At 40.0% G+C, this 22,667-nt stretch overlaps 1 protein-coding gene across 1 annotated transcript; it reads left to right on the plus strand.

Moving 5' to 3' along the window:
- Positions 1–3,015: 3,015 nt before the first annotated feature.
- On the plus strand, positions 3,016–6,044 carry C2H3orf85 (chromosome 2 C3orf85 homolog; the record flags this gene model as incomplete). Its single annotated transcript, XM_031661611.1, has 2 exons — positions 3,016–3,156; positions 4,580–6,044. Coding segments are annotated over 2 exons (231 nt in total), but the record flags the coding sequence as incomplete, so codon positions are not given.
- Between the last annotated feature and the right edge of the window lie 16,623 nt (positions 6,045–22,667).

A 22,667-nucleotide genomic window follows, 5' to 3' on the forward strand; every position in this document is an offset into this window, starting at 1 on the left:
ACAAAATGTGGTATATATACATATATATTAAATACATAAAGTATTACTTAGTCTTAAAAAGGAGTGAAATGCTGACATCACAATGTGGAAGAACTTTGATGGTATTATGCTATGTGAAATAAGCCAGATGGAAAAGAACAAATACTCTGTGATTCCACTTACATGTGGTACCTAGAACAGGCAAATTCATAGGAAAAGAAAGTAAAATAGTAGTTACCAGGGGTTGGGGAGGGGTTAATGGAAAGTTGTTTAAAGAGCGAGAGTTTCTGTTTGGAACGATGAAATAGCCCTGGAGATGGATAGTGGTGATGATTACAAAACATTGTAAATGTACTTAATACCACTGAATTGTACACCCAGAACTGGTTCAAGTGGTATGTTTTATGTTATGTATGTTTTACCATAATAAAAACAATTTTTAAAAAAAGTAAATCTGGTCCTTCCTATCATTTTCTTATTCAGAAATGATTATTAATTATTTACAATAAAGCCCAAACTCCTTGGTATGACAGTTAAAATCATTCAGAATCAAGCTCCAACTTACCTTTCCAATGTTATCTCTGACCACATCTACACCACAACCCTACCTTTCAATCATATTGGCAAAATGCAAGGCACCGACCCTGAATCTTCCTTTGTTCCTCCATTCCTTAACTCTCCAGTTTTCTTCAGCCTGGAATACATGCACTTTGCTTCCACTCCCTTCATCCTCATTGTTGAAACGTAACAAATCTTTGAAGCCCAACTCAAAACGAATTTCTCTGTGAGGTCTCCATGACAGTATCAAAATTGCTCCAACTATGGATGGTCTGATCACAATATGTCTTCTTTTAATTATGTATGAACTCTGACTATAATGTGAATTCTTTAATGGTAAGGGTTATTTGTTGTCTTACCTTTGCATGCAGTAGTGATTGGCAGAAGTTATTTTTGTTTATCTTTCCATGCAATGATGATAATCAGAGCAGATACTAGGGTGAGAGAAGTGAGGAACTTATGGTACAAAATTTGTATGACCCTGAAAGTGAGTTCCTTGTGTTTTGTACCCTATCCTAGATATCTCACATGCCTCAACTTAGTCCGAACCCTTGTGATTAGCTATTGACATCAGTAAGTGCATATAACGCATTCTATAAGTTATCTACTACTGCATAACTACTTTTTCCAAAACCTTAACAGCTTCAAACAACTTGCAGTTGCAGGGTCATGAATTTGGGAGTGGCTTAGCTCAGTGGTTGTGGCTCTGGAGTTATTATGATGATGCAGTAGAGATGTCAGTGGGGGCTGCAGCCATCTGAAGGTTTGACTGGAGCAAAAACATCAGGTTCCCAGATGGCTCACTTACCTGGCTATTGTTGGGAGGCATCATTTCCTTGTCATGTGGTCTTCCCCTCAGGGCTGCTTGAGTGCCCTCACAACATGGCAGCTGACTTTTCTTAGAGGAAGTGGTCCAAAAGAGGGGCTAGGCTGAAGCTGTAACATCTTTTATTTCCTAGCCACAAAAATTGCACACAGTCATTCCACAATAGCCTATAGTTACATACGTCAGCCCTATTAAATGAAAGAGGGGACTACTAAAAGAATATGAATAACAAGAAGTATTAATCTTTGAGAGCCACCTTAAAAGATGGTTTCCACAGACTTGCTGGTTGGATTATACTAAATTGGATTAGCTAGCAGCAGAACAGTATTACTTCTGGCATCTGTCACTAATATCTCCTAAGTTTAAATGTTAGCTAATTTTTTGTTTATATAAAACTCTTCTATCTAGCCACCTCTAACTATTGTTTTGAGATGGTGAAACACAGCATTCCTCTGGCTTAAATTTTTTGAAAAATGTTTCCCCTTCTCCCAACCTGCTAAATCCAATTTTTCCTTCAAGGAGCAAGTGAAACAACTTCCTTGACCATGAAAATGCCTCCTTGTACCCCAGTGTCTTAGTGCTCAATAACAACACCTTCTCCTAAATTCCTTTAGTGCAACCAAATCCTGTGTTGCCTCGCTTTGTTTTTATCTTTGACCCTACTAAATAGAAAGTAGGTTTAGTAGGATCCCAACTAAACAGAAAGCCCTACAGAGGGGAATTTTTATACTGTATAGCTTGCTATATAACCTAGGTTCATACAGAAGGTTGGTCAATAGAGGACTGCTAATAATGAGGTTGTTAAGTGCCTAATGTAACATTACTCACAATCAGATGTTGTAATAAATGCTTCTTTATCACAATGAACAGATTGTATTGTTGTCACCTATAGGTTGGGAGAAAATGTGTTCTTCCTTTATATTGATTCAAGTTATAATTCTGAATGCAATTGTGTTTTACTTGAGAATGAAAATACAACACAGATTGTTAAAATTTCAAGATCTTTAAAAAGTCTGGATTTTTAAAAATTATCATGTCTTTTTTCTTCTTAATCCTGCAGTAGGAAGGAGTTAGAAACTATGAGGTGGTTTAGTTTGATGATGAATCGATCAGTGCCAACAATTTAAACCACAGTGTCAGGTTTGGGAGCAGCCTAGTTCAAACAGAAAGATCAGTTCTATTTTGGAGGGCTAGGAAAGCAAGAATAAGATTGTTGACTGCCTAGTTTGAGCCAGATGGTTTATAGTCATCAATTTATCCAGTCCTTACGCAAGTGTGTATGTTTTATCATACCCCTTAACATGCAAGAAAACTAAAGTGCAAAGAAATCAAGTAACTTTCCCAGAAAAGTGATAGGGCTGGAACTTGAATCCGGGTCTGCAGGCCCCCAGGCATGAAAGGAAGCTCTGAAATCCTGCTCCATCCACCACATAGCACTGGCTTTCAAGATGAACTAAATGCAGGTCAAATTGAGTGGTTAGCATACAGCGGTGACAAAGGGCCAAGGAGTAGCTGTCTCGCTCAGAGCTTAGCTTTTCCCGAGTTTCCTCCTCAGTCCCCCAGCCGACCAAAGATCACAGCTGGGTCTCTTTAAGAGGAAACACTGAGATGTAAACTATTGCTCTAAAAGATGCTGTGCTCTTGGACTCTGAATTGCAGGAGCATTGGGAGCGCCATTTTTGTTGGAGGACCCAGCAAACCAGTTCCTACGTCTCAAAAGACATGTAAATTTGCAGGATTTCTGGGACCCAGATCACAGTTCAGATGTGTGGGGAAACACACTGGCTAATCAGGTATTTATGTTAGAAACAAATGATCCTTCACCATTTATCTTTTTAAATAGTAATTGCATTAGCTGACCACTAATTAACACACGACTAGCCTATCCCTGATTTTTCTTCTCTGGACACTCTGAGCTACATCTACTTTTTCCTCCCCATGAAGTGGTTTTTGCCTGGTAAACTCTGCCTCTTGCTTAAAGACTAAACTCAAATGTCCCCTCTCCTCTGAAGCCTTTCCCTTCTTCTCAAGGCGACATTTGTCTTTCCTTCTCTCCCTTTTTGTGTGCTCTTTCACAAGTATATAGCTCTCAAAATGTCAATTGGAATTACTTGTTTTGTGTACCCAGCCTACCTACCTGGACTATAAAGTTAGGGTCTGTATCTTATCCTTCAAGGTAATTATTCTCAGAAACTAGCAAAAAGATTGTTATATAGTCAAAGCTTAATAAATTATTACATGTTTGTGTAGATGGATGAATGGATAGTGGTCAGACTTTAGTTCACTTTCAGTTGTTCAGTAGCTAAATATCCTCTGTGATAATTATTTAAGGCTTTAATGTTGTTCCTCCATTTGCTTGCCTTTTGTACATTTTCCTATTCATTTGCATTCTTGCTGCAAGAGAAACAAAGAAGAAACTTGCATCAGCCTTTTTTATTCTATGTTTACTTTTCTGATAGAAGAAGACATTAAAACTCCAGGCCAAATGAAATTGCTGAATTATCTGAGGATTTCAATTATTCATGATCTCCCTCTTACAATTTAGCAATTTAGGAAACAAAGCTGTACGATGAATGAATTAATTCCTTCACTTATTCTTTCTCTCTTTCCACATATCTCAGGCTCTGATTATCATCAGGCATGAGGACTGTATAAAGCCATAAAAAGTTCAATGTCCTTGTTTTCATGGGGCCTTGATCCTGTCCTTACTCCACATGACTAGGTCTTAACTGGTCTACCAGGATCTGCTTGTTTTGCACTTGCCGATGAAAACCACTAACTGAATAATGCATCTAGTTTTATAGCTGTTTTTGTCCAATAGGCATTATTTAGCATTATTAAAACAAGACATTTGTTTATTTGGTCAATTAAGTAATTAAGTAGGCTGGTAGACTGTGTCTTCTTTATAGAATGTTGACATTTTCAGGTACACTCCTGCCTCTACTTGTAGACCAGTTTTGTACCAACTGACAGACACTATGTAATGTAGCAAGACTCTACCACATTGGTTTATACTGTGGCCCCACAAGTACTGTGAAATATCTGAGCATTGAAATAAACAAATTATTAAAAGTATGAAAACCAAAGTCTATTGGTATAATTCTTCCATTATCTTTTTCTCATCTTTTAGGAATAGCTGTATGATAATCAGAATAACTGATGCAAGATATGTTCTACACATTCAGAGATCATGACTTGTGTTTCCTTTTCTTGCAGGCTCGTGAAACGTGGATTGCTTTGAAAACAACAGCACAGTATTATTTGGATGTGAATAGCTTCACCTTTGACACGTCTATTGCCCAGTAAATATGTTTTCCTGGTTAAAGCAGGAGGATGAAGACAGTGGAAGTTGGAATGGCATTGCGCCAAAACCATGGGTTTTGGAGACCTGAGGGTATATCTATGCTGTTTACTACATTATTTCTTATGTCTGTCTCAAAGTTGTTGAAAAGAGTAATTATGAAAACCCATGTAGAAACCTGGAATAGGACTTTCTCAATAAATGGTAATTCTCAAAAAAAGAACTTAAAAAAAAAAAAAAAAAAGGCTGTAGTAATAACATTTACCAAAAAGATGGCATTTATGGGAAAAGGAAAGCGAAAACAAACAAACAAAAAAGTAGTCTCATTAAACCACTCTGTTCATAGTTTTTACTCTCTATTGCCTCTTCTTTGAGAGAGTTTTTTAATTCAAAGAAGGGCAGGGAGCTCTCAAATGAAGCTGATCTTCTTCTCTCTTCTTCAGTGCTTGTCACCTTCTTAAGTCAGTCTATTTTAAAACCATGATTTTGAAATGTTTTTCATCAAAGATGTACTGCTGAGTGGAGAATACAGCCTTAACTTATATAACACAGTAGATAGTGGCTAGGAACTTAATGAAGTCATTCACTTGTAAGTGCAACTTCCTTCTGTTCCATAAGGTATTGATGTTTGTTTTAATATGAAATAATAGTTTTGACTCACTGACTAGGCACATTTTATAATTTTTTCAAATAAAACTGAAAAATTGGCCATAGGGAAAAGTAGACTGCATTTATCCTGTAACTTTCCTTATATTTATGGATTACCACCTCAGTTTGGGAAGCACTAAGATTATATAACTTAATTGCCAAGATTGACCCCCACCCCCAAAATCACAAGTAAATGGAATTTTTGTCTTCAGGAGTCTATTTATCTCCATTCTCTATTCTCTACTTCAGTTGTTCTCTATAACAATTTATTTTGAACGTTTAAGGTAAATGGAAACATTTCCCTAAGACCTTAGTTGATCTTATGTGGTCTTAAAACAATCTTAAGCACTTTTGAGTAAATCAGAAAAACAAAATGCCAAAAAGCTGTAGTGGAAGGACTTTGGCCTCAGCAATTTCTTCTCGAAAAGGACACTGACAGCTGCTCAGTATTCCACATTTCCCATCCTACAGCCTGGAGGTGTTTTCAGTGAGAAATTTAAGGCTAATTTATAACTTATTAAGTTAACTGCTATCCATTTCCAATAAATATAAACAGATTTTTAAATTACATCTGAACAAACAAAACACAGATGATGAATCATTTGGTTTTGCAGTGGGAAATAAGTTTGAGATTGTACGTAAATATATCTTCAGTGTTTTAACAATAATATACATTTTACTAACACAAAGTTTCATTTAATTATTCAATAAAAAATTGAGAATGCATGTGTATTAGGGTTCTCCAGAGAAACAGAACCAATAGGATATGTATACATAGAGATACTCCTGAACTTACGATGGAGTTACATCCCAATAAACCCATCACATGCTGAAAATATCATAAGTCAGAAGTGCATTTAATACACCTAACCTACCCAACCTCATAGCTTTGCCTAGCCCACTGATATGGTTTGGCTCTGCGTTCCCACCCAAATCTCATGTTACATTGTAATTCCCATGGCCGGGCACAGTGGTGCACGCCTGTAATCCCAGCACTTTGGGAGGCTGAGACAGGCAGATCACCTGAGGTTGGGAGTTCGAGACCAGCCTGACCAACATGGAGAAACCCTGTCTCTACTAAAAATACAAAATTAGCCAGGTGTCGTGGCACATGCCTGTAATCCCAGCTACTTGGGAGGCTGAGGCAGAAGAATTGCTTGAACCTGGAAGGCGGAGATTGTGGTGAGCCAAGGTTGTGCCATTGCACTCCAGCCTGGGCAACAAGAGCGAAACTCCATCTCAAAAAAAACCAGAAAATTGTAATTCTCAGTGTTGGTGGCAGGGCCTGGTGGGAGGTGTGGCGATCATGGGGGTGGTTTCTAATGGTTTAGCACTATTTCCCTAGTGCTGTCTTGTGACAGAGTTCTCACAAGATCTGGTTATTTAAAAGTATGTAGCACCTCTCCTTAGCTCGCTGTCTCCTGCCACCATGTGAAGATTTGCTTGCTTCCTCTTCACCCTTCCGCCATGATTGTAAGTTTCCTGAGAACTTCCCAGTCATGCCTTCTGTACAGCCTGTGGAAGTGAGTTAATTAAACCTCTTTTCTTTATAAATTATCCAGTCTCTTTATTGCAGTGTGAAAATGTACTAAACATACTTAAACATACTCAGAACACGTACCTGGGCTTACAGTTGGGCAAAATCATCTGGCAACACAGTCTACTATAGAGTACTATAGTGTGGCTGATTGGGAGCCATGGCTGGCTGCTGCTACCCAGCATCGGGAGAGAGTTCCATACCACATATTGCTAGCCTGGGAAAAGATCTAAATTCAAAATTCAAAGTAGGGTTTCTATTGAATGTGTATCACTTCCACACCATAATTAAACTGAAAAATTTTAAGTTGAACCATAGTAAATAGAGGACTGACTGTAAAGAGAAAGAGATTGATTTTAGGGATTGACTCATGTGATTATGGAGGCAGACAAGTCCAAAGTCTTCAGGGTGGGCAGGCTTCAGGCGGGGGAAGAGCCCACGCTGCATTTAACACCCAACACAGTCTGCTGGCAGAATTCCCTCTTCCTTACGATAGGTCAGTCTTTTGTTCCTTCCAAGACTTCAACTGATTAAATAAGACTCATTCATATTATACAGGATAATCTCCTTAACCCAAAGCCAATGAATTTAATGTAAATCTTATCCAAAAATACCCTCACAGAAGCATTCAGAATAATATTTGACCATGTTTACATATTCTACTGGAGGATTACAAACGTAAATACTGTGGTGACTCTGAATTCTTCTGAAGCAGGTTTTCATTGTGAAGTTTAAAGGGAACTCTGTTGGTTTGCCTTCTTCACCTGCTCCGTATGGGCCCCACTATGTAACTGGAAATGACTGGTAAGGATAATCCTACTAAATCCAGACTCCCAGAGGCTTCTGTCCAAATTTGAGGTTCACCAGTCTGACTCTACACAAGCAATATTCTGCCTAAGCTTTCCTGCATTTTCTGTAGAACCAGTCAACATATATGCCAAGGATCAGGCTGACCCTTTTTATGTCTCTTGGACATCCTACCTGCTAGAATTCCTGTAATGCTGATTCACATGCTTTCCCAGTGGACATTTCAATACTATATTAGTCCGGGGAAACAATTCCAAGTCTTCCTTTGATGATATGAAAGGCATGGTGCTTATCTTGTTATGGATCCTATTCCACCATTTTTCAAAACCTTCAACTGATTAAAAAAAGGAAGTAAACACTTATTGAGATATATATTTTGCTGTGCGCTATACTAAACCGTTATACTCTTTACCTTATTGAATTATAACAATCTGATAAGGTAGGTCCTACAGATCCCATTTTAGGGCGATGAAAATTAAGGCTTAAATTGTCTAGATAGAGCTAACTAGAGGCAGCTCTGTAACAGCAATTAAGAATGTCTAGACTTCTGGCCAGGCACAGTGGCTCACTCCTGTAATCCCAGCACTTTCAGAGGCCAAGATGGGTGGATCACTTGAGGCCAGGAGTTCGAGACCAGCATGGCCAACATGGTGAAACCCCATCTCTACTAAAAATACAAAAAAAAAAAAGGAGCCAGACATGGTGGACTGCACCTGTAATTCCAGCTACTTGGGTGGTTGAGGCATGAGAATCGCTTGAACCTGGGAGGTGGTGGTTGCAGTGAGCTGAGAAAGCACCACTGCTCTCCAGCCTGGGCGATAGAGTGAGACTCTTTCTCAAAAAGAGATGTCTAGACTTCAATCATGGCTCACTTTGGCTGGCTGTGAAGTCTTATTGACACCTCTCTGTGCTCAGCTTCCTCTTTAGTAATATGGGAATAACTGGATCTACTTATTGTGAGGAACAAATAAGATGAGGTAGAACAGTGCCTGGCATAGGACTAAGCACTCAATAAAAGTTAGGTATTACTATTAGCTTTCCTAAGATCACATAAAAGTCTGTGCTCTTTTTGGTTTTTCACAATGTATTCCAGAATTCTGTTATCCATAACTCAAACCTCCCCCAAACTTGGCCTTTTAAAATTATTTCGTCTACTCCCCTCAAATACTCTTTCTATCACGTATGATTTATTGATTCATGTATTCACTCATTTAACAAACACAACTGCCATCTTTCCTTGGCCTAGGCGTGGTGAAGGTACAAAGAGGACTGAGACACAGTTTCTTCTCCATAGAGCTTCGAATTTAGTAAGAGAGAAAAACATCCACTGCATTTATACAGAGGAAAGCTACATTGATTCAAATTACAAATTTGTATGTACACAGAGGATAGACAACTTACTCAGCCTGGGGGATTCAGGGAAGGTTTCACTGAGGAGGTGGATTTAGATTTAGGTTTCAAAGAATGCAGAAGAGTAACATATGCATATGTAATTATAGCATATAAAATGGCTATAACTACAACTTTTATTTATAGCAGTTTATAGTACACTTACCTACATTCATCACTATCACTGTTGTATGTAAGTATACCATTATCAGGAGGCTGAGGCAAGAGAACGGCATGAATCCAGGAGGTGGAGCTTGCAGTGAGCCGAGATCATGCCACTGCCTCCAGCCTGGGTGACAGAGCGAGACTCCATCTCAAAAAAAAAAAAGAAAAGTATACCATTATAGTATTGCAGTGCAGTTGGCCTTCCATATTGGTAGGTTCTACATCCACCAATTCAACCAACAATGGATCAAAAATATTTGAAAAAATGAACAATAAAAAATAACAATAAGACAACTAAAAATAATACAAATGTTAAAAGTTGTACCCTATAGCACCTATTTACATAGCATTTCCATTGTATTAGGTATTATAAGTAATCTAGAGATGATTTAAAGTATACAGGAGGATGTGCATACATTATATGAAAATACTATGGCATTTTATATAAGGGACTTGAACATCTGCAGATTTTGGTATCTGTGGGGGGGAGGGAGTGGTCCTGGAACCAACCCTCTGTGGATAGCAAGGAACGGTTTTAAGGTTAGGATTTAATTAAGATTTATATTTGTAACTCCAACAATATCTAGGACAATGTCTGGTGTGCAGTAAGTGTTTGATGAATAAATGGGTACTAATGAGGATGATGCCTATCAGAAGGTCATAGTCACAAGATTTTGCTCTTACCTTTTATGTCAGTGACAGGACAAACAAATACGATGTGATGTAATTTATCCTCATTGCTGTCTAGTGAGTCAGTAAGAGAACTGAGTAAGAACTCAACAGTATTTCTTCATTTCCGCTTCTTCAGTTTCATCCACACAGCAGAGCCAGTCTCAAAAGATATCCATTTTTGTGCCAATTCATTATAATTTAAATAGAATAACTAATGGATGAGAACCACTGTACACATAACAAATTAAAAATGAAGGTATTTAATTTCTTGTGTGGATTTTACTTATTCCATTTACTTTCCTCAGATTGATCTCAAATATCTCAGGCAATTGAATCAGGCAGAAAATATATATATCTCACACTGTTATCTTCAATGACAGTGGCAGTCTGAATGAATTTTATTGAAAGTAATTTAGCATTGACTGGTTAAATATACAAACTACTCATCTAAATCAGAGATAGTGCCGGACTACTTCAAATTAGACAAAAAATAAATATTTGGAGATTACATCACAAATTGGAACTGTCTTAGAAGGCAGTTCAAATGTAAAAATGAAATAAATTATTTAGATTTAAAATGTTTTACTCCATCCATCAGTGACAAAGGCAGCATCACTTTCTCTGTCTGATCATAACAATAGAAAACAAGCTAGTTATTTTTTAACAGACAAATTGAGGAAAGATATGTCTTCTTAGCTCCATTCTTTTGCCCCATCAAAAGTATACTTTTGAAGAGGTATTCTGGTGATCTCTAATCCAGGCAGTAACTATGCACAGAAAAAAGTATCCTGAACTGTAGTGTAGTTGAACTTTTAACTACCTTTAAAGACCAGACAGGAATTCTCTGGCATTTTTCCTGAGAGTTTTAATGTTTAACTTTGGGTTGTGCCCCTTGGGGAAAGAATATGGAGGGGGTATAGCCTGGTATTTAAGAATGTAGCCTCTGGAGGCAGAAGCCTGTTTAGATCTTATAAACACCTAAGGGTTGCTATTGTTAAAGTTACAACTATACCTGATTATGGTAGCAGTGTTGAGGAAATTCCTACTGGGGACCCCAGTCAACAAATTTTTTAAATTTTTTTTAAATTTTTGGGACTTTTTTAGAAACAAGGTCTCACCCCGTCACCCAGGCTGGAGAGCAGCAGTGTGATCGCGGCTCACCACAAGCCTCAAACTCCTGGGCTCAAGCTATCCTCCCACCTCAGCTTTCTGTGTAGCTAGGACTACAGTTGCATGCCACCACACCCACCTAATTTTTTTATTTCTCTTTTGTAGAGACAAGGTCTCGCTATGTTGCCCAGACTGGTCTCAGACTCCTGAACTCAGGAGATCCCCTTTCCTTGGCCTCCCAAAGCCCTGGTATTACGAGCATGAGCCACCACACTCATGGCTAACAATTTTTTTGATCACCTGAATTTCTCTGATTCACATACTATCACAGATCATTTCCCCTTACTGTGCCATAAAATAATTACCCGAATGATGAAATCTTTACATTTTCAAATTCAAGGAGTTCCCAGTGGTCAATAATCCCAAAGCAACCAAGATTCGTCTTGCTGTTGTTCTGTTTTTCTAAAGAATCTCACACATGTTCTGTTTTTCTAAAGAATCTCACACATCATCCACACCAGTTCTACATTTGTGGGCTTGCTATGTTTGAGGCACTACAGGACTTTGTGCAGGGCGTCAAAGATGAATGAGACCGTAAGGATCTCCAGATGTGCAGTGACGTCAGGGGCTACTGTCTGTGCACACTATGATGAGGTAAAGTGCCACAACAGAAGTCCTGTCTGCAAAGGATTCTCGATGGCTGGATGCCTGCCTGGAGCTCCGATCTCATCCTGCACTCTTCTCCCCTCTCTCTCGCTCACTGACATGTTCCAGAGCACTGGCCTCCAGTATGACTTTACAGCACATCAAGGCTGCTCCACTGTCAGCAACTGACACTTCCCTCTTCCTGGACTCTTCTTCCCTGTGAAATTTAAAAGGTTGATTTCTCTCCATCTTCCAGGTCTCAGCTCAAGTATTCCTCTTCACGGATAGCATCCTTACTATCTAGTATTAAGTAGCTTGCTCTATCACTTCATTCTTACTGCTGTAACAAATTACCACAAGTTCAGTGGCCCACAGCAACTTGAATTTATAGTTCTTTTTTAAAACTATTTTTTTATTTTAGAAACACAGTCTTGCAATGTTGGCCAGGTTTGTCTTGAACTCCTGGCTTCAAGCAGTCCTCCACCTCAATCTCCCAAAGTGCTAAGATTATAAGCATGAGCCACCATGCCTGGCCCTTAATTTATAATTATATAGACCTTTAGGTTATAAGGTTGACATTAGCCTCACTGGGTTAAGATCAAGGTGTCAGTGGAACTGTGTTTCTTTCTAGACAATCTTGAGAGAAATCAGTTTCCTTGCCTTTTTCAATGTCAGGAAGAAAATATAATTTTCTTCATCCCTCAAATGTTTGTAGTTGGGACAGACCCTTATAACAAAAGAGACACCATCAAGAGAAAAACAGTTTATTTTAAAATACAGTGCATATCACACAGGACAAACCTCAATGAAAGGTATAGTGGTCCTTTCTTATCTGCAAGTGATATGTTCCAAGACCCCTTCTAGATGCCTCAAACGTGGATAGTACTGAACCCTACTGTATTAGTGCATTCTCACACTGCTATAAAGAACTACTTGAGACTGCGTAATTTATAAAGAAAAGAGGTTTAATTGTCTCGCAGTTCCACCAGCTGTACAGGAAGCATGACTGGAAAGGCCTCAGGGAACTTAGAATCATGGCAGAAAGTGAAGGGAAGGCAGACACGTCTTCACATGGCAGCAGGAGACAGAGAGAGAGGGGGGAAGTGCTACATACTTTTGAACAACCAGATCTTGTGAGAACTCGCTATTATGAGAACAGTAGAGGGGAAATCCATCCCCATGATCCAATCACCTCTCACCAGGTCCCTACCCCAACATTAGAGATTACAATGCAGCATGAGATTTGGGTGAGGACACAGAGCCAAATCATGTCACCTACATATGCTGTTCTTTCCTATACATATATACTTATAATAGTACATTAGGGAAGAGTAAGAGATTAACACCAATAACTAATAATAAAATAAGACAATTATAACAATATATCCTAATAAAAATTATATGACTGTGATCTCAATCTCTCTCTCCCTCTCTCTCTCTCAAAATATCTTATTGTACTACCACACTCAGCTTTTTTTTTTTTTTTTTTTTTTTTTTTTGAGACAGAGTACCACCCTGTTGTTCAGGCTGGAGTTCAACGGCACAATCTCGGCTCACTGCAACCTCTGCCTCCCCGGTTCAAGTGATTCTCCTATCTCAGCCTCCTGAGTAGCTGAGATTACAGGCACACACCACCACACCCGGCTAATTTTTGTGTTTTTAGTAGAGGCAGGATTTCACCATGTTGGCCAGACTGGTCTCGAAACCCTGGCCTTAAGTGATCTGCCAACCTCGGCCTCCCAAAGTGTTGGGATTACAGACGTGAGCCACCACACCTAGTCTATACACAGCTATTTTTTAATCACAGTTGACAGTAGGTAATTGAAACCATGAAAAGCAAAACTGTGGATAAGGAGAAACTACTGTAATTCAAGGCAGTGGCTTAGAACTCTGGCTTATTTGGCATGTTTAACAAAGAAAAATAAATCTATAGAGAAAAGACAGGATAAAGTAAAGGGGAGGAAAGAGAGAGGAGAATTCCTCCACTGCCGCTTCTTAATTGCCTTTAGCTCAGCAATAATTTTTATAACAAGGAGGTATATTTTGGGGTGACATTTCTAAGACACTGCATTCCTTGGCTTGTGGCCCCTTCCCACCATCTTCTCTGCCTCTTCCATCACCATCACTCTCTTTCTCTCCCAACTCCTCTCTCTCTGACGAAAGCTGGGAAAGTTTTCCATTTTAAAGGACTTGTGATTAGGTTAAATTCACCTGAATAATCTAGCATTATCTGCCCATTTTAAGCTTCTTCACTTTAATCACATTGGCAAAATCCTTTTTGCCATATAAGGGAATATATTCACAGGTTTCTGGGGGCTGGTTATTCTACCTATCATTCTTAACCTTCGCCTAGTTTCTATTTCGTTGCCATTTTTTAATGTCTTTGGTTTTTCTTTGAGATAGCATCTCACGCAGTCACCCAGGCTCAAGTGCAGTACAGCAATCACAGCTCACAGCAGCCTCAGCTAATTTTCTTTATTTTTTGTAGAGCAGGGTCTCACTGTGTGGCCTAGGCTGGTCTCAAACTTCTGGCCTCCCACTTTGAGCACTCAAAGTTCTGGATTACAGACATGAGCCACTTTGCCGGGTCACTTGTTTCTTGTTATTTTGTATAGCACTATAGGAAATTATCTTGTTTACTAATTTGTAATTTACTTATTTTTATATATTTAGTCCATGAAAAGCCATCCTTCCACCTTTTTTCCCCTGTGCTAGTCTGTAATCTTCTTAAGAATCAGAGCTTGAGCTACATTGATCGCAGTAGCATCCCCAGCCCCTAGAGTGACTACCGGTAGAAATTATTCTTAAATAAATAAATAAACTAAATTTTTATAACTGGTATAAGCTTTAGAGAGGAGGCACAGCTTAAGATGCTTGAAGATAAGTAAGAAAATTATTGGGTGACAATCAGAGAGACTTTCCAGTATGTGCAAGAAAGAACAGGATCACCACAAAATGACGGTACAATGGTGCTCTTGGAGGAGGCCAAGGATGCGAGAGGCTGAAAAAAGTAAGTTGGAGCCAAATCACTAACAACTGCTTAGAAATAATAAGAAATATATAACAAGAAATGTTGAATGATTTTACATGGAAAAGCAACTTGATTAACTTTGCATTTTAAATACTTCATATCCCTGGTGTCATAGTCAAAGAAGATTGCTTGGAGGGAGGCCAAGTGGGAGGCTGGGAAGCAAGTTTTTTTTTCTGTCTTCGAAGGTTTTAGCTGTTTAATCCGATGAACTAATGAATGCCAAATCGTTAATAGAAAATTGCTAATAGAAAATCCATCTCTTTATTTAGGTAATGTGTATTATGGTAGTTGACACTGGAGATAATATTCTTTCCCCTGCCAAGTGGGGAAGACTTTTGGCAACATACCAAGCAGCCTTCTTAAGAGTTTTTTTTTTTTTTTTTTTTTAAATCTTGAAGGACAAGTTATATAAAGTCCACTGCTATAATAATTTCATTTCTTTTCTTTTCTTTTCTTTTCTTGTCTTTTCTTTTCTTTTCTTTTTTGAGACAGAGTCTCCGTTTGTCACCCAGGCTGGAGTACAGTGGCACGAACTCAGCTCACTGCAAGCTCCGCCTCCCAGGTTCACGCCGTTCTCCTGCCTCAGCCTCCGAGTAGCTGGGACTACAGGCGCCCGCCACCTCGCCCGGCTAGTTTTTTGTATTTTTAGCAGAGCCGGGGGTTTCAGCGTGTTAGCCAGGATGGTCTCAATCTCCTGACCTCGTGATCCGCCCGTCTCGGCCTCCCAAAGTGCAGGAATTACAGGCATGAGCCACCGCGCCCGGCCCCGGCCTAATAATTCCTTTAAAAACCAAAAGATTCAGTTGTATATGTTCCAGTCTGGCAGTGTCATACAAAGTTACATTTGGAAAGATATTCAAGCAGTCTCTTTCTCTCTTGCTCCAATTTTACAATGGTATAAACAAAACAAAACATTGCTACGTGATGATGGCTTATACTTAAGCGGTAAGAAAGAATAAAAGACGCCATCAAACTTTCAAGTGTGGGCGAAATGAGTAAGGAGGGTTTTGAAAGGAGAAATGGCAGCAGGAAAATCTGATAGACTCTCAAAGTCTAGAGATGATGTGTTTGGTTTTAAGCACTTGATTTCATGTTCTATCCTCCCTTCATCCCATTTCCTGTTCAGAAAACAGTATGCACAAACACAGACATTGTATTTGGGAAGTTATGGACTTACTTCCTAACTGAAGAATTTCATGTGAGAAAGGCTTTAGTTAATAACATATCAGCGTTGATTCATTAATTGCTACCAACGCATTACACTAATGCAAAATGTTAATAGGAGAAACTATGTTTGTAGGAATATGTCATGTGGGAACTCTGCTCAATTTTTCTGTAAATTTAAAACTTCTAAAAAGTAAAGTCTTATTCTTTTAACTGACAGAGAAAGCACCACTTTGACATTACTTAACTATAGCAGTGCCACCATCCTCTTGCCTACCAGAATGTTTTAGAGATAGCGGGATCATGCACTTGATTTGCCCAGGATGATCCAGTTTATGTCTGTTGTCCAGGTGTAATTATTAACCCACCCTCCCTTTGTTCTCACAAGTCTTCCATTCCCAATGACAAATTGCATGGTCACTGTACATAGAGGGGAAAAGAGAAGTAAAATTTTTTTTTTTTTTTTTTGAGACGGAGTCTCGCTCTGTCGCCCAGGCTGGAGTGCAGTGGCCGGATCTCAGCTCACTGCAAGCTCCGCCTCCTGGGTTCACACCATTCTCCTGCCTCAGCCTCCCGAGTAGCTGGGACTACAGGCGCCCGCCACCTTGCCCGGCTAGTTTTTTGTATTTTTTAGTAGAGACGGGGTTTCACCGTGGTAGCCAGGATGGTCTCGATCTCCTGACCTCGTGATCCGCCCGCCTTGGCCTCCCAAAGTGCTGGAATTACAGGCTTGAGCCACCACGCCCGGCCGAGAAGTAAAATATTTTTAACGTACGTACGCCTTTGACTGTGCCCTTTTTTTTAAGAGTTTCGTTTAAGCCTCACAATGTTCCTATGGGGACAACTTTTTCTTCTTCAATTTCCAAATGGGAAAACTGAAGCTCAGAAAGGATAGTTATTTACCTGAGACCATACAATTCAGCACTGGCAGAACCACCAGTTAAACCTTGATCTCTATGACTCCAAAGCTCATGCTCTTTTTACTGTAGTATTTCAATTCTGGAAAAAAAGCCAGGTGATCTTTGGACATCTTTCCAGATGCTGTAATTTTTGAAAGAATTCTATAGCAGCTACACTAAGAAGCTCATATACACGGTATGAGGTAGTAGATAGTAGAGATTATATATAAAGAGTTTTGTTTATAAAACCCTGAGCACTTTGGGAGGCCGAGGCGGGCAGATCACAAGGTCAGGAGATCGAGACCATCCTGGCTAACACAGTAAAACCCCGTCTCTGCTAAAAATACAAAAAAAAATTAGCCTGGCGTGGTGGCGGGTGCCTGTAGTCCCAGTTACTGGGGAGGCTGAGGCAGGAGAATGACGTGAACCTGGGAGACGGAGTTTGCAGTGAGCCGAGATCGCACCACTGCACTCCAGCCTGGGTGACAGAGCGAGACTCTGTCTCAAAAAAAAAAAAAAAAATCACTCTGAGAAATTTTTCTTCAGTAAATTTTGATGATGTCACAATTAATGTCTGTTCTATCCCTGGACAATCTGATAATAATGATGTCTGTAATCCATTATCTCCTGTAAGTACAGTGATAGGTAGCTCTAAGATTTGCTGGCTGATCTCAGCATATCAGAGAAAAGCTATTAATTTGTGCCACTACATCTGTGCAGGGAGGAGGGAGTCTTTGGGGAAGGAGCAAATCCCGCAGGCTGTGGCAGCAGCTCACATTTCCGGCTGACTGGAAACACCAACCAACTTTTTTTTTTTTTTTTTTGAGATGGAGTCGTGCTCTGTCACCCAGGCTGGAGTGCAGTGGCGCGATCTTGGCTCACTGCAAACTCCACCTCTCGGGTTAACACCAACCAGCCTTTTACTTTTCCTCCCACAACACATTTGGACTCATTTCAAAGACTGCAATATCCTGGCCAGATCTTCCATACACATTCTTCTCTTTCACTCCCAAATTCTCACAGTGCATCCGCCATCCCTGCCATTTGTCATCGTTCCAAAAAAGTAAGGCCTGGCCTACCTTGGGATGGGATAATTTCAGTTGTAGCAGAAGAAGAGTAGTAGCAGCTCGATTAGAAGTTGTTTCATAAAGGATCTCTTCAAAAGATGATCAAACTTTTCTGTCTCAATAGAACTTTAAAAAGTAGGTAATGGGCCAGGCGCAGTGGCTCATGCCTGTAATCCCAGCACTTTGGGAGGCCCAGGTGGGTGTATGGCTTGTCCTCAGGAGTTCAAGACCAGCCTGGGCAACATAGTGAAACCCTGTCTCTACAAAAAAATACAAAAATTAGCTGGCGTGGTGGCTCATGCCTGTAGTCCCAGCTACTTGGGGTACTGAGTGGGGAGGTTCGCTTGAGCCCCGAAGGCAGAAGTTGCAGTGAGCTGAGATCATGCCACTGCACTCCAGCCTGGGCAACACAGTAAGATCCCATCTCAAGAAAAAAGGTAGGTAATGAACTTTATTCTTTGTGTGGTACTTTATAAGCATTGGCTCTATCATCAGACACACCTGGATTGAGCCTGAGCTTCACGACTGAGTTCTGCCAATAATACCTGTGTTCTATAGTTCTTTGTTCCTCTCTGTTCCTGTTTCCTTATGTGGAAAATGGAGGCAATAAAAGTAGCTATCTCATAGGGTTGTGGTGGGCTTGAATGACATAAGGCATGTAAAAGACAGCCTGACAATGTAAGTTCTGTGAGGACAGGAGAGATTGATTTCAGCCTAAATGTGTAGTACAGCAGCTCATTAAAGTATGATCTGGAGGCTCCTGGAGACCCATAGGATGCTGAAAGGGGTTCCGTCAGGTCAAAACTATTTTGGTAAAAATACCAAGATGTTATTTGCCTTTTTCACTCTTTCTCATGAGCGTAGAGTTTTCCAAAAACTACTTGCAACAGATACATGTAGAAGCAGATAAGGGAATGCAGGGGCTTTCTATTAAAGTAAATCTTAAAGAGATTTGCCAGATTATAAAACTGTGTCATAGTTCTATTTTCTTTTGTTTTGGAAAATATATTTCTGTTACATGAGAATGTTGTTTATATTAACATGTAACGGGTTTATATTATCATTGAATGAATTGATGAATATTTTTTTAAAATAGCCCATTTTGGCTTGGCGTGGTGGTTCATGCCTCTAATCCCAGCACTTTGGGAGGCTGAGGCGGGTGGATCACTTGAGGTCAGGAGTTCAAGACCACCCTGGTCAACATGGTGAAACCCCCTCTCTACCAAAAACACAAAAATTAGCCAGGCATGGTGGCGCACACCTGTGGTCCCAGCTACTCAGGAGCCTGAGGTAGGAGAATCACTTGAACCTGGGAGGTGAAAGTTGCAGCAAGCCGAGATCACACCACTGCACTCCAGCCTGGGCAACAGAGTGAGACTTGGTCTCAAAAAAAAAAAAAAAAAGTCGTTTTCAATTTCAAATGCAATACATATCAGTGGCTGTAACCCACATAATCATGCTGGAGCCCAGCATGCTGGCAAGTGCCTGTGATCCCAGCTACTCAGAAGGCTGAGGTGAGAGGATCAGTTGATCCCAAGAGCTTAAGGTGGTAATGAGCTCTAATCATGCCACTGCACTCCAGCCTGAGCCACAGAGCAAGACCCTGTCGCTTAAATCAATCAGTCAATCAATCAAAACTCACTGGGACCTTAAATAGTGTCTAAGAATATAAAGGGGTCTCAAGACCAAGAAACGTAAGTGCCACTAATCAAGCACAAGCCTGACACATAGTAAGCATTATTAGTAAACCATATAGTAAACATGATTTAATGACAAGCATACAGCCTGGCTTAGGATAACTGCTCAATAAATGATGTTGCTATTGCTGCGGGTGTGGTGATGTGCGGATGGTAGTAATGAAAATCATGGTAGGGGCCTGGCGCGGTGGCTCACACCTGTAATCCCAGCACTTTGGGAGGCCAAGGCGGGCAGATCATGAGGTCAGGAGATCGAGACCATCCTGGCTAACACGGTGAAACCCCGTCTCTACTAAAAATACAAAAAATTAGCCGGGCGTGGTGGCAGGCACCTGTAGTCCCAGCTACTCGGGAGGCTGAGGCAGGAGAACGGCGTGAACCCAGGAGGTAGAGCTTGCAGTGAGCCGAGATCGTGCCACTGCTCCAGTCTGGGCAACAGAGTGAGACTCTGTCTCCAAAAAAAAAAAAAAAGAAAAGAAAAGAAAAAGAAAATCATGGTAGGAAGTATGATGATAGCCTTCTACATGACTGAAGTAAATAACGGTGATTTTCAGATGCAAATCTTACCTTGCTTTAGGCTGCAGATATGAATTAGACTTTAATGTAACAAAATTATGTTCAGTGTTTCGACTCTCTTCCTCTTGGCTTACTCTTTTTCTAATGGAGATGCTCATTCTCTTCTTACCTAAAGCGTTGTAGATTGAGTTTGGATCTGAAAAATTCAAAAATGTTATGTGTGGTTTCAGACTGAAGGACTTGGAAGTCAGAAACTTTGGGTTTTACAAATTAAGGAACCAGGACATATACTAAGTATTTGCTGTGAAAATTGGATGTGAGAACATTCTTCTAAAACTTCTCATTGGATGGGGTGGTAGACGTTCCCATCTCCCCAACCTTTCTCTCAATTTCTCCATCTTCCTGTATATCTAGTCTAGCTACTGGAGGAACATAGATCATTTTATTTGGATATGCTGGTAAATTGGCTGTCCAGAAAGAAAAAAATGTTCGGTTTGTGGTATTTGCTGATTTCCATGGAGTAAATGCTGCTACCATAGCCAGTTTCAATTACTGATGTAATATTACTGAACTCCAAGTTGGGACAAGAAGAAGATACTGCAATTGGCTCTCACAAGCTGGTTTAAGCTGTTTCCCAGCACATCTGTTTCTGGCCCTCTATTTTGGTAGCACCAAGTTGAAATATCTGACTTGCTCTCCTACATCTTTAATAGCTGGCCCATCGTCTCCTCAATTTTTTGTCTAATACTCCCACCTAGTCAATATCCCCAGGTCCCAGGATTATTTCCTGCTACTTCTGCCTTTATGTTTTAGCTAACGGTGTCACCTCTGAGTCCTAATATGCTCTACGACATCCTTCTGCCTACTCATTTGCTATCCAATCTTTGTGGAAAAACTAAAGTACTTCTTCCTCCCTAATCTTCTCTGAACACACGAAGCTATCTCTCATGTGTTTCCTGTAAAATGATAGGACATATTGAGGAATAATATTTAATCTCAGAAATGGTAACATTATTATTACCCAAAATGTGTTAGTATGGTGTTGTCGGTGTTCTTGAAAGAGCTTAGGACTACATAGAGAGCACTGCATCCCTAACCCTGCCATTAATATACTAAGTTGTCATTAAAAAATCACCTAAGGCTGGGTGTGGTGGCTCACACCTATAATTCCAGCACTTTGGGGAGGCTGAAATGAGCTTATCTTTTAAGACTTGGAATTCAAGATGAGCCTGGGCAACATGACAAAACCTTGTTTATCTCTACAAAAATTAGCCGGGTGTGGTGGTATGCACCTGTACTCCCAGCTACTCGGGAAGCTAAAGTAGGAGGATCACTTGAGCCCAGGAGGTCAAGGCTGCAGTGAGCCGTGATGGTGGCACTGCACTCCAGCCTGGGCAACAGAGCAAGACTCTGTCTCAAAAAAAAAAGGGGGGGGTGGGGAGAGAGAGAGAGAGGGAGAGAGGGAGGAAGGGAAGGAGGGAGGGAGGGAAGAAGGAATGGAAGGAAGGAGGGAAGGAAGGAAGGAAGGAAGGAAGGAAGGAAGGAAGGAAGGAAGGAAGGAAGGAAGGAAGGAAGGAAGGAAAGAAGGAAGGAAAGGAAGGACAGACCTAGACATTCTGAGCCTTGGTTTACTCATTTGTAAAATGAAGGTAGTAGAATACATGATTTCAAAGAATATTGTCCATTTCAATTTATTAGATTCCATTATTCTGTTAAAAAAGTAATTTTTCTAAACAAAAATCTCAGGACCTACTCCTATTCTTAAAATTCAATGTCATTCTTATTTTGAAATAAGTCAGCTTCACCATGTTTTAGCTTATTATTACCCTTCCCTAATATTTCATATTTAAAGTAACCCTGTTCCCCATCAGCTTTCGTCTCAGTTTCTCTATAAGATCAACTTCATACCTTTCTGACAGATATAACAACATGTAAGTGCTTTTGATGAGTTGGTTCAAATGCAAATTAAAACAATACTTTTTAACTAACTTTTAAAAAATGATCATGTCAAAGAATTAAAAGCGCACAAAAAGCTACCTAGGCAGAAAACTCCTCAGAAGGAAAGTTTGAGATTCTTGAATATTTTTAAGTTCCTTCTGATGAAGTGTTTTCTGTATGGCCGTATCTTCAGGGTCTAAAATAAGCCATTAGAGAAAAACTGATTTGAGGCCGGGCTCGGTGGCTCACACCTGTAATCCCAGCACTTTGGGAGGCTGAGCTGGGCGGATCACCTGAAGTCAGGAGTTCAGGACCAGCCTGGCCAACATGGTGAAACTCTGTCTCAACTAAAAATACAAAAATTATCTGAGTGTCATGGAGCACACCTGTAATCCCAGCTATTCGGGAGGCTGAGGCAGGATAATCACTTGAACCTGGGAGGAAGAGGTTGCAGTGAGCTGAGATTGCACCACTGCACTCCAGCCTGGGTGACAGGGCAAGACTCCATCTCAAAAAAAAAAAAAGAAGAAAAGAAAAGAAAAAGAAAAAAACTGATTTGAGAAAAAATTTTGTTCACATGCAGCTTCATGGGAACTAGAAAATATATGGTGAGATTAAGTTTTTATATTTACTAAGAAACCAAACTATATTCTTTTTTTTTTTTTTTTTTTTTTGAGACAGAGTCTTGCTCTGTCGCCCAGGCTGGAGTGCAGTGGCC

The sequence above is a fragment of the Papio anubis genome, chromosome 2 (genome assembly GCF_008728515.1).
Source record: "Papio anubis isolate 15944 chromosome 2, Panubis1.0, whole genome shotgun sequence".
Classification (NCBI taxonomy): domain Eukaryota; kingdom Metazoa; phylum Chordata; class Mammalia; order Primates; family Cercopithecidae; genus Papio; species Papio anubis.